Source organism: Sus scrofa, chromosome 18 (genome assembly GCF_000003025.6).
Source record: "Sus scrofa isolate TJ Tabasco breed Duroc chromosome 18, Sscrofa11.1, whole genome shotgun sequence".
Taxonomy (NCBI): Eukaryota; Metazoa; Chordata; class Mammalia; order Artiodactyla; family Suidae; genus Sus; species Sus scrofa.
Genome location: NC_010460.4, coordinates 42,790,929 through 42,803,989, shown reverse-complemented (window position 1 = coordinate 42,803,989; position 13,061 = coordinate 42,790,929). Strand labels below are relative to the sequence as shown.

Genomic DNA, 13,061 nt, shown 5'->3' with positions numbered 1-13,061 from the left:
TTCATGCTTTGAATCTCCAAGAAAAGCCCAGTCAGTCCCTTTTAAGGGCTCGCCTGATTAAGTCATGCCCACAAAGGACAATCTCCCTATCTTGAGGTCAATGGAGACCTTAATTACGTTGGCAGATACCTCTAGCAGTCTAGATCCGTGTTTGTTTGAATAATTGGGGTAAGGTCTGTGTACATCAAGTTGGCAGGAATCTTGAAGGTTATCTCTCCCCCCCACCTCCCACCCCGGCCGTGCCTGCGACGTGTGAAAGTTCCTGGGCCAGGGAGCAAACCTGTGCCACCGCTGTGACGCAGGCCTCTGCAGTGACAATGCCAGATCCTTAACCCGCTGTGCCACAAGACAACTCCTTGAAGGTCATCTTAGAATAGTCCCTAGTTCACAGTCTGTAAATTCCTTGATAGAAAAAACTGGGCCTTGTGTATCTCTGTCTGATACTCAATGGCTATGCTATGAAATTTCACTGAATTAAATTGTTTTAGAGGAATTGGGAGATTACGAAGTCACGAAATTGTTACACAAGAGCATTAACTTCCAGGTAAGGACATTTCCATCAGGAAAAAGATCAGATAAAACACAATGCTTAGGATGCCTTCGGGCTAATCACTGTCCTGACCTCTTCCTCTACCAAAAGATTAAGTGGATTTTCTACTTTCACTATGGGAATGCAGCTTTGATTTTATGAAGAGAATTCAAGGAAAAAAGAACTCCTATCCCAGTTATTTGCAAGAGAAACAAGCTTCCAGAATCACATCTGTTCTAAGGATGGGTGTCATGAGCTTCCCTTAGCAAGCCTGCCAGCTCTTGGAGGGTGGAACTACATATTAGTCATATTTATATCTTAGGGCTAGCATGGCGCCTGGTTCAGAAGACACACTTTAAAGATGAAGTCTGATTGAATGTTTATAGAATGAATACTATTTAGCCTGTCTCTGCTAGTAGTCATGCAATTCCTGTGGGCCAGGACTCTGTCCAGTGCATTTTCTGCAATCCAGCAGTGCCTGTCTGGTGGTTCCTGGCAGCCAATGAGCGTTCAACAGGTGCAATCCTTGGGCCATATACTTCTGTACTTTTGTGAAATGTACTTTTTTCCTTCCCAAACTAGCAGTTGATGATTTTAGGTTATACAGGATGAATTGAAGGTGACTAATATTCAAGCTAGTCTTAGAAAGCTTATTTCTAAGAAATATTCAGCTTTATGTTAACACCCCCCCATCCCCAATCCAAAAACTTTCATCTTCCTTTCCAAATGGACATTCATTTCGGTGTCTAGTAAACATATTTATGGGAAACATTTATTTACATCAATCAGAGGACAGAGCTGTGATTTCTGAAAAAGAGAAGCTCCATTTTCCTTAGGTTTTCTCAGTTCCTTCATTGCTAGTCTGAGGGTATAAGTTGTCTGCAGTTTTTTGAGCTTCCCCTGCATTTAAGTCGCATCAGGGAAAACCTTTCCCGGCCTTGTATGTCCAGAGAAACACGATCCAGATAACTCTGCTTCACTGTTACCTGGGAGCTGGGGATTTCGGGGCCGCGCTGTGACGTCACCGGGCTCGCAGGCCGCGGCGCGGGTCTCAGGCTCCGGTGATTGGCTGGGGCCCATGACGTCACGGGCCGGGGCGGCCCCGGGTTCGCGAGGGCCTGGGGATGCTCCGGGTTCCCTTTTAAAAAGGAGGGTTGGGACCGGGGGAGCCCGCGGAGCGCGGGGCCCCTCCCGCCGCGCCGGGTCCCGCCCCGCCCCGTCCCGCCCCGCCGTGCCCGCAGTCCACCTTTCCGGGCCTGGCCGCGCCAGCCTCGGGGGCGGCCCTAAAAGGGGGCGGGCGGGGAGGTGGAGCGAGGAGTCGTCGGGCGCGGCGCCGAGCCGTCCCTGGTCGCCGCCCACCCAGTTACACACAGCATGTAAACAGTCCCCGCCGGGAGGAGCCCCGGGAGCGGAGGGAACCCGCGCCGCCCGGCCCCGCCGCCTGCCCCACAGCCCGAGGAGCCGCGCGCTGCCCGCCCGGGAGGAGGGCGCCCGAGAAGAGGAGGGCGGGCGGCGGAGGGAGCGGGAGGCGGGTGGCGCGCGAGGAGGCTGAGGGAGCGGCGGGCGCGGCGGGCCAGGATGGATTTCCAGCAGCTGGCTGACGTTGCGGAGAAATGGTGCTCCAACACGCCCTTCGAGCTCATCGCCACCGAAGAGACCGAGCGCAGGATGGATTTCTACGCAGACCCCGGCGTCTCCTTCTACGTGCTGTGTCCGGATAACGGCTGCGGGGACAATTTTGTGAGTGCCTGGGGGAGGGACCGCCGCAGCGCGCGGGAGTGTGGACGCGCGGCCGCTTCCCTGCACCCGAGCTCGGGCTGGCGGGGGAGGTGGTGGGGCGCGAGGGGGCGGGGGGGGGCGTAACCAGCTGGCCGCCGCTCACACCGCAGCTCCGCGCTCCTCCCGGGGAGTCCCTGGGCTCTGCGCTTTGGGGTCAGCGTTCCGGGTGGGGCCGGTAGGCGGCCAGCAGGGGCGTCCTTAGGGTCGGGAGAGCTGAGCTAGGACGGGCTGTTTCGGGGACGCGACCTCGGGGCTCGATCGCGGTCCTCGCTTTGGAGCATCTCCGGAGGGGTCTCGGCCTCGCACCAGTCCGGGCCCGGGCGCACGGGCCCTCCCCTCTCGCAGGATCTGGGATCTGGAGCTTCCTCCACCCGGGCGTCCCGTTTGGGTGAGGAATCCTGTTACCCTTCCAAGGAGCAGGCACAACTCCTTGAGTTGTCCCCGCCCGAGAGAATCCCCGTCGCCGTCCCTGCCCCCCGCCCTGCATTTTATTTCCTGCGCTGTTTGGACACAAAGCCTCTGTCCACACTAGCGATGCCCCATCTCCTGGACCTTCTTTGCGGAATTACACCCGGATCTTAAAAACGCACGCGCGCGTGCGCGCGCGCGCGCGCGCGCACACACACACACACAGGCACGCCTATCCCCCATTCCTTCTGTGCTTCCATTGCTCCTCTGTGAGCATCATACGAGGTGTGTGGGCCCCAGCGGTTCTGTCCGGCCGAGGCGGCGGCCGAGGCTCTGCCAAAACCCTTTGGTTTTTCCTGATGAGGGAGAATTCCCCCTCCCCTCCTCAGTGCCCCCCCGCCCCGCCCGCCCGCCCGGGGCTCGCGGGGCCCCGGACCTGGAAGTGAGGTGTCCACATCTTCAACTTTGCATCCTGTGCCCACTTGGGATCTTGGCCCTGGCCGTTTAGGAAGAGGATGTAGAGGCCGGGGAGTTGGGCTGGGAGGTGCGGAGACTGGGCCAGGATGGTGCTGCATGAAGTGCTTGTGAGCACAGGGGAAAAATAATGTAAGATGGAGGCGGGCGGCTATGGGCTCAGGTTACTGGCCTGAGTCGCCAGCCTGAGCCTGGAGCTGGCACGGAGGCCGCCCCTGAGGCCGGAGGTGGGACAGCTCTAGGCGCCGCCTGGCGCTGGCTCCTCAGGTGGGGTGAGACAAATCTGGGCCGAGGTCCAGGCTGTCGTGCACCCTGTCACCCATGGAAGTTCGCAAAGGAGTTAGCAAGATTGTCTTAGCCCCAGAGAGATGAAGGCTTATTGTAAAGCATGCCCCTCCCATCACCTCCAGTACCCAGCAAAGGTAAAGAATCCCCCCACCCCCAGCCCTGTGTCACTCTCCAAGAGAGATGGCCTTGAGTTCTGGCTGACAAATTATGCCTTTTTCATGTCTTCAAAGGCCACATATACACATCCCCCAAATGGGTATAATATCAACTCCCAGGTGATCAAATAGGTAAAACACCTAACAGTCCTTAACACACAACAAGGGCCCTACAAATTTGGGTCAGAGGTCTGGGGTTCCCCAGAGTTTAGAACTTGTTTTTTTCTTAAGAGCCTCCATTTCTCACCTATAAAATGAGGTTAATCAGAATATTTCCATCACAGGTACTTGTGAAGACCAAGTAAGCTATAAATATATGTAAGAACACTGTTAACTATAGTTAAGATAGTAAATAAGGGTTGTTTTGTCGGGAGTTCCCGCTGTGGTGCAGCAGAAAGGAATCCGACTAGTAATCCATGAGGATGCGGTTTCCGTCCTGGCTCAGTGGGTTAAGGATCCGGCATTGCCGTGAGCTGTGGTGTAGGTCGCAGACGCGGCTTGGATCTTGGGTCACTGTGGCTGTGGTGTAGGCCAGCAGTTACAGCTCCGATTAGAACCCTAGCCTGGGAACTTCCATTTGCCGCAAAAAGAGTTGTTGGTCATTGGGAGGGCTGGGAGATCATTAAAAAGGGATTTACTCCACTGTGAAAGTGTGAGTAAGCGCCAGGGGTATAGTGGGAAGGGCACCAGGGTCCAAGGAATTGCCGTGTTAGGGCTTGATTAGGAGTCCGTCCTGGCCCTGGGCTCCCGTGGTCCCAGTGGCCTTTCTGCCTCCTTATTGTGCGAGATGGGGCAAGAATCACTCACAGTTCTGGATTTTATAGGGAAGAGTTCCACACAGCCTTTCCTGCTGGCACTTTAGGCAACATATCCGAAGGGAATAAGTGGGGACAGAAAAGCAAGACTATTCTTTTGCCTTGAACAGGTTTATCAACTCATCATTCAGGAATATGAAGTCTGTCAGGCCCTTTTCAAGGCTGCCTATATTATATTTTAAAAGTTTTCCCACCTGGGAGTTCCTATCATGGTACAGTAGAAACGAGTCCGACTAGGAACCATGAGGTTGTGGGTTCGATCCCTGGCCTCGCTCAGTGGGTTAAGGATCTGGCGTTGCCGTGAGCTGTGGTGTAGATCGCAGATGCGGCTTGGATCTGGCGTTGTTGTGGCTGTGGTGTAGGCTGGCAGCTGTAGCTCCGATTCGACCCCTAGCCTGGGAACCTCCATATGCCGTGGGTGTGGTCCTAAAAAGAAAAAAAATAATAATAAAAGTTTTCCCACCTGTATGAATAAAATGCTTGGAAGTATTTCTTTTGAAAGTATTCATTCACCGACAAGTGAAATAGGAAGAAAGAAAGTGGATGGTGGTGGTGATTAACTGTGTAGACGGGAATTTTTCATCTTCTGGAGGCCAACCACCGGAGTTGTCTTAGACGGAAACCGCCCCTCCAGTGTGTCTCAGGCCGGATTTGTCAAACTGCTGTTTGCCTCTCGGTAAAGGAACTCAGCCGTGAAGTCAATGTCCTACCTCTGTTCTTTTCCTTTTCCCAGGAAAATCTGTTAAGCATTAGAGGAAGTTTGAAATGAACGGAATTCCTGTAATCTGAAGAATTTGTTAACCATAAGAATATTTACGTAGCACTTCTCAATTTGCAGAAATTTTTTATGTCATTCATTATTCAACAAACATTTACTGGGGGCTCACTCTGCACCAAGCCAGGGCTACCGAGAATGGGGCCATTCTGTTCATCTAAGAGGCAGTGTGGTATGATGGTGAGGGGCACAGGCTCTGGGGTCCGGCTACTTGAGTTTGCCCTCCGAGTCCCCAAATCTTACTTGGTGCCTTGTGGGGGGTTATTTAACCCTTCTGTGTCCTGATTTCCACATCTGTAAAACAGGCATGATATTAGCACCCCCTCCCCAGCAGACTTGTTTGAGAACAGTGTCTAAAGTGGGGGCGATGACATTAGTGACTCTGCCAGAAGTCTCCCCATAGCAGTCCCTCTGGATCTATTTAAAATATAATCCAGGCCATGTTCTCACCAGCGCCCCCCCCCCTCCTAAACTGACTTCTCATCCCTTTTGCAACATAACCTAAGCTCTCCTGGCTGCAAGCGCCCACCTGATCTATCTCCTGCCGCCTCTCTGACCTCCTCCTGCATCATTCTTCCCCTTTGCTTCCTATGTTCCTGCCCCGCTGGCCTTTCTGATCTTCACACAAGCCGTGCTCATTCCTGCCTTAGGGCCTCTACGTTGGCTGTTCCCTCTGCCTAAGACTCTCTTCCCTCACATCTGTACATGGCTAGCTCCTCTATGCCGTGAGGCCTGGAAGAAACCTCCTCCTCTTTCATTCTTACCAGAGCCTTCATGAATACGTGATAGTCCATTGTTTATTTTCAGCCTCCCCCCTTAGCCTGTAATTTTCAGGAGAGTTTGTCTTATTTGTCACCGTGTCGCAGCACTTGGAACAGTGTCAGTCATGTAATAGGTGCTCCATCCATGTTCGTAAGACTGAAGGAATGACAGTCTAGTGTAGAAGGCAGATGTTACATGTCAAGTGTGACAGCTTCGAAGACGCTACCACTTAAGTGCAATTTACCATGTATCAGACTCTGCATGTATGATCTCATTGCATCTTGGTAATCAGTCTCCCAGGCTCCTCTCTGTCATGACCCCCACTTTACAGAAGAGAAAACTGGAGCCCAGCAAGGTTAACTGACTTTCCCACAGCTAATTAATGATAGGGGAACTTGAACTGTAGCCTGGACGGAATATCCAGAATCCCAGGAGTGACAGCAGGGGACCCAAATCAGACTGTGGACCCAAATCAGGCTACTTCTTATTGAGCCTCACAAACATTCTGGAAGGTGGGTATTCTTATCCCCACTTATAGGTGAGGAAACCGAGGCGAATGAGTTTTAAGGGACTTACCCAGAAGTAGGCCACTGAGAAATGACAGAGCCAGGACCAGAGCCCAAGCCCAGAGGGCTGGCCCTTCCCCCATGCAGAGTGTCTTCCAGGCAGGCTTAGGCCAGGAGCGCCAGAGGCTTAGGAACAAGGACTTCTTTTTGTCTGCCCCCCCTCTTTCTAAACTGCCCTAATTCGGGCCTCTCTCCATGGACAGCCCGTGAGGTCAGGACCTGGGATAAAATGCTGCCAGTGGATGGGGCTCCCCTGCTTGGCTTTACAGGTGTGACGGGGAGGGGGCTGAGAGCTCACAGACATCTGCCAGCTCCGAAGGTACCAAGGGCTCAGTCAGGCTTGAGGAGTGGGGTGTTGGCAGCCACTGACATGCCAGACGGACCGAGGGGCACGTGCTCCTGGGCATGGCAGCACCAGCTGCTTCTCCTCCTTGCCTAGGCCCTCTAGAAACAAAGCGCACTTCCCACTCCCCCCCTTAGTGCCCTGCCCACCGTCAGCACCATGTTTGCCTTACAATTTTGTATAGTTTAATCCCTCCTCAATGCCAAAACAAAGATAGCAGTTGTCGTAGTATTAAAGAAAAATGTTTTATTTATAGAAGGACTACGTGTGCCTATGCTTGTGTGTCTCTCTCTCTATATATATATTTTTTCCCTTTTGTTCTAAGCATGTCTCTATTCTTAACTATGTGACTAACAACCTCGTTATTTTGGGGAAAGAAAACATAACTCGTTTGAATGAGATTGCATCATGTTTACATGGTAAAAGGGGAAAGAAGGCACTTTCTTGTCCAATTTAAACCCTCAGTTTCCTCTTCTGTCAAATGGGGATAATCATACCTATATCCCAATATTACTGTGAGGATTAAATGAGGAGGAACGGAGACTGCGAAGCTTTCCACGGGGGCTGTGTGTTCTTCATTTAGAGAGATTATCTTGGGGAAAAATTTATGTCCTCTGTATATTCATGGAGTGGTAATCCCAACGAGAGTGCAATTTTGCTGCTATGAGTTCAGATAGAAGGGAGGAAGCTGGGCCTCTGCCAAAGGAGAGGCAGCCTGCAGGTTGTCTCCTGGGATCTTTAGATTCACCCTGTGGATATTATTATTTTCTGGGACTTACAGAGGAAGGAGCTGAGGCTCAGGGTGAAGACATGACACCTGTCTTGACATCCTGGCTTTGGCCCTTGCTTCCTGTGTGACCACAAACCAGTTGCTTAACCCCTCTGAGCCTCAGTTTCCTCTTTAGTAAATGGACGGCTGTTTGAAACCAAAAGCAGGTTGTCGGTATGGTCAGCCGAGCTCTTCCCATCCTGCGTAGAAATACGTTGGGTGGCATGAGATGGCTTGTAGCTCTTAGCGCCATCCAACGTCTGTGCAGTCAGCCTGGGATTAAGCCGCACCAACTTCAAACGGGCTCATCCCCAATAGTGTGACGGCAGGAAGGCCACGCAGTGAGAGTGAGGCCCTTGGCAATGGCCTTTTGACACAGATAACTGCGTCCTGGGAGAACAATGTGTGTGCTCTCAGCTCCCCTGCCACTCACCCCCACCCGAGCACCAGGCAGTCAAGCAGCATCCCCGCAGGTCTAAGAACAGTAGGTGCACAGATTGTGCTCAAAACGATATTTGTGCGGTTGAATTACCTTAATGACCGAATACCATTTGGGGATAAACTGGATATTCTCGTCTTCACCACAGAAAACAGAAAGATGCTCCCTTTCCTCTTTGCAGATGACACTGTTATATTGTGTGCTTAGCAAGCTTTGATAAGAAACTCTGCTCCAACTTAGTAACAGCAAGCAGGGCCGCAGATGGCGGGATCTGAAATCAGAGTTCTCCCTGGGGATTTTCAACTCAAAGAGGCAGGCATCTATAGCAAAGAGTAGGCTGCTCAGGGTAGGTACGGAGTGGGCCGCTTCACTGCAACCCATGCCATCCTGAAAATTGGAGTTAGTTTTAGTAACAACATTAAGATTTTGTAATGTAATGCCCATCCTCAAATATGTGGGTCATCCGAGTTGCACCCAGGTTCTAGTTTTCAAATTGTGGGTCCCAGAACCAGCAGCATAAGCATCACTTGGGAACTCTTTTGACACGCACCTTCTCAGCCCTACCCCCATGAGAAACTCCAGGGCTGGGGCCCAGCGATTGTTTTAATAAGCCTGCAGGTGACTGTGATGCTGCTAAAGCTCCAGAACCACCGCTTTCCTCTCCCTCGTGAAGCCTTGCCTTGGCAGTTCTGCTGTGATCACAGGCCAGGCCTGTGATCTGGCTTGGCTCTAACCACCCTATTGGAAATTCGATACATTCTGGCATCAGGCCTCTGGTTGCCAGGGAGTTACATTGTTCAAAGCCTCGGGTTCTCTGACCCCTACTATAGTTTTTGCTTTTTTCTTGAAACCTCCGAAGTGGGTGTTTGGTTACACATGCTTAAAATATTTTCCAAGTTGAAGGCCTGATGGCCACGCCCTGTGGTGCAGGACTCTGGGTCTTCAAGTGCCCATTTGTTTTTGTAAAAGACTAGACCCCATGGAGTTCCCGTGGTGGTGCAGTGGAACCGAATCCGACTAGGAACCATGAAGTTGCGGGTTCGATCCCTGGCCTCGCTCAGTGGGTTAAGGAGCTGGCGTTGCTGTGGGCTGTGGTGTAGGTCACAGATGCGGCTCGGATCTCACGTTGCTATGGCTGTGGTGTAGGCCGGCAGCTGTAGCTCTGATTCGACCCCTAGCCTGGGAACCTCCATATGCTGTGGGTGTGGCCCTAAAAAGACAAAAAAAAAAAAAAAAAAAGACTAGACCCCAGATCCTATTTTCAGGAGTTTCACCCCAGCCATCATGTGCTGACTCTGCCCTCCCCAGTGTGGGTATGGGCCTCTCTCTAGTTTTCCTGAGATAACCCCCCTGTCCCAAGTCCCTCACCTGATAGTTCTGAAGGTCTGTCTTCTACGCAGGCACTGCCTCGGGGCACTGGTTGCATGTCTGTCTTTGCACAGGCCTCTGGAAGGCGGTGGATGCAAATGTTTGCCCCATCTGTGGCAGGTGCCAGGCATGTTCACCTGGCCTTGTGTGTCCTAATCTCACTTGGTTTTGTATTACTCTCCTTCTGTTGTTTCCCCTTTGTCCTTATTTTCCCAACTGCAGACTTGTTTTTTAGTTCGTCTTATCTTGTATTCTATGGATCTTTGCTGACTGCTTTGATTAATTTTAGAAGGGGGCAGTTTCCATAAAGAAAACCGAATACCTTTTGTTCTGAGATCCAATGGATATGAAATATGAGCCTTTAGTCAGTGATGTATTTTAAGCATCTGTATACACTAGGCCTGTCTGATTCCAACCCCCCTGCTCCCTCATGTTATCATAGGGGCAGGGATTCTGTTAAAATTGTTTTTTAAAACCACAAAGCTACTGAGAGTTCAGGATGCGTTAGCCACATGAAGGAAATTTAGGCAGACTGGACAGAAGGCCCTTTAGCAGGTGTTAGGTCTTTCTTCTCCAGTATATTCATAAAGCCACAACTCCAAAAGTGAAGTAATGAAAATTGTGGCATGAACAATCTCTTTATGAGGTTATAGGTGCCCTAGAAACACTAAAACTAAAGAATCTGATTCCCCAGCAGAGCTGTGTACACTGTGGTTCTGTTATTGTTTGAGGAATGTTCTCTCCCAGGTTTGCTTGGTAATTTGAAGTACTTTAAAAAAAAAAAATGTAACTTAGCTTTTCTTCAGCGACCGTGGAGCTGGGAGATATCAGAGGGAGGAGGGCAGATCTCATTGTTCTCCCAGCCCTTCAATCCTCCCCCAAAGCCCCTCAATAAAATAGATGGATCAAAAAAAAAAAAAAAGGTAGCTTAAAAAATAAGCTTACAAGCTTTTCATAGATACACCTGCTTCTGAATTAACCACAAGCCAAGTTGCCTTGGATAGTGTTATCAGAGAAGTCACCTAGGGTGTCTGATTTAGCGTTATGGCAGGTGGAAATCACACCCCCCCCCCGCCCATATTCCTACAGATGCAAAAGGGGAAATAGGGGACTTTATGTCCACCATTTACTGAATATCTACTATTTGCCACGTAGGCGCTGTGCCAAGCACTTAAGGAACTTGTTTTCTTTTTCTCTAATCTTCACAACAAGTCTAGGGAAGGCAGGCTGAAAATTTTCCATTGTGTGATGCTAGATGTTAATCCCATCTCCAACTTGGATAAGAATTTGAAATTTGCTAGAATTTTTTAAACTTTGAGTCTGAAAATGGATGCTTAGCCCAACTTATATTAAAGTGGGACTTCATTGTTCTCGCTGAATCCCCACTGATCAAGAATCAAGTGCTATAATGGATATGAAAGCACTTTGTAACTATTATGCTTTTGTACAAGGTAAGAGACTATTACACAAATGGGGCTTCAGTGGCTCAGCAATTTTAAGGGTCTCTAATTAACAGGGAATCGTGTTTGAGCTATTCTCTAAGCTGGAGAATCTCGAAGTTATCTTTATTAGGTCAGGGCAGATGCCTCTCTAGAAGTCTGCTGGAATCAGAGAGGCATGTGTCGGAAGCGGACCTTCACATCTGTGAAACACGGGTAATTGGAGTATTAATTATAATATGCCATTATAATAAGACGGCATATTAGCACCTAGTTATTCTCTCTCAAATCTGCGCAGTGTTTTTTTAAAAATTTATTTATTTTTATTTTTTTAGGGCTGCACCCAAGGCATATGGATTTTCCCAGGCTAGAGGTCAAATTGGAACTGTAGCCGGCAGCCTGCACCACAGCCACAGCATCCAGCAACATCAGATCCAAACCACGTCTGTGACCTACACCACAGCTCACAGTAACAGTGGATCCTTAACCTACTGAGCGAGGCCAGGGATCGAACCTGCGTCCTCATGGATGCTGTCGGATTCGTTTCCACTGAGCCACAACGGGAACGTCCTCTGTGGTGTTTTAAGTTCTTTCTAGTTCTTGGAGATCCTGCCATGATTAGAAAGGAGTGAGGTGTTTCTTGAGTGCTGGGCATGTTACTTTCTGGGTTGATGCTCTCATCGTTTGTATTAATAGAAAGGGACAAGTGTGCTTGACATGGACCATTTTTCCAAATTGATCATGTCTCTTGCTGCCTTGTCCCCTCTCCTCACTCCCATCTGCTAGATATCTTCCTTCTCCCTACACTTTTCTCACCAGCGATGAGCTGTCATTGATTGGGCCCTTCTGAACAGCGATTCTTGGTACTTGACAGATGCCCTGATGTTATCCTGGTAGCTCAGTGCCCCCTCTGTTGCTCAGATATGCAGAGCGGGGGGGGGGGGCCTTCTGCATCTCGATCTCTTAAGCCTCTTTCTTGGGTTTCTTCCATATCCTTGAGCATTTATAGGAGCGACTAGCCTAGTCTTAAAGAGGTGCTAAAATGGATATCCTCATGTGGGAAAAAAAGCTCGTCTAGCCCTAAGAAAAAAATAAAGCCGAAAACAGTCTCCTGTTGGTGTGTGTGAACATTGCAAGGTGGTGCTTGGGGATGGTACCCTCTTAAAGCATTTTAAGGAAGCCTTGGTTTCCCAGTGACTTAGTGATGGCTTTTCAGTGTGTTCTCCTAAATTCATTTCATCTTGAAGTAATGATGAACCCCTCCACCCTCAGGCTAATCTGGGTGAAGAATGTCTCCAAGTCAGCACTTACAAACGACGCCTAATGAATCCTTCCGCCACTGCTGAAGGCAAAGATGTGATTTCCCCAGGCTCTTGGTTTCTCCTCCCTCCTGTTTGCCAACCACCCTTAGCCTGCACCAGAAGCAGGGTGGGCTGGAGGGGGACATTGGAAATCGTGGGTGGGGGGGATATCCATCCCACTGCCTTCCTTCCTGCGCGTGAGCAGAGCTGATGGAAGACGGAGCAGGTGAGATTATGGGCCCGAGGCCTGGGGGTTTTCTGCAGGGTCTGAGTCCTCTGCGTTCCTTCAGTGCAGACACATCAAGAAGGACTGTGGATATTACTGTGGCATGGAGGTCTCCTTCAGAGTCGCGTAATTAACAACAACAACGGCACAAATCTTCGTGGCTTTGCGTGTTTCAAACTGAGTGTAATGACTCTGTCTTTGTTTTCTCCTTTCCCTTGCCGGTGGGCGCGTAGCACGTGTGGAGTGAGAGCGAGGACTGCCTGCCTTTTTTGCAGCTAGCACAGGATTACATCTCCTCCTGCGGCAAGAAGACGCTCCATGAAGTCTTGGAAAAAGTCTTCAAGTCTTTCAGACCTGTAGGTGCCTGCTTGGCTTCTAAAGCTCTCTCGTTGTCTCCGGTGATGGTGCTTTGAATAACACGGGTTGTGAGGAAAGGGGGCAAAACCTGGGATGACGAATTGCTTGTCTGCCCTGTGGCTTAAAGATAGCAGCTCGTGGAGGGAGGCTGAGGGCGGAGAGGGAGGGGGGAAACGGGATGTGACACAGCTGTTTGTCGCAGGGATGATGGTTATTTCTGGCATCACTTGAGTTAAGAATCTCTGATTGGGTGGCAAGCAAACAGAGC

The 13,061-nt window shown here is 50.3% G+C and overlaps 1 protein-coding gene across 2 annotated transcripts in view; it reads left to right on the top strand.

Annotated features, from left to right (window-relative positions):
- The window catches only part of MTURN (maturin, neural progenitor differentiation regulator homolog), a 34,658-nt gene continuing 23,477 nt past the window's right edge, over nt 1,881–13,061 (top strand). The window contains exons 1-2 of one of the 2 annotated variants that reach the window (XM_021078481.1): nt 1,881–2,269; nt 12,670–12,792. In XM_021078481.1, the coding sequence (XP_020934140.1) occupies nt 2,108–2,269; nt 12,670–12,792 (285 nt within the window). In that variant the 5' untranslated portion in view covers nt 1,881–2,107. 2 annotated transcript variants of the gene reach the window in all.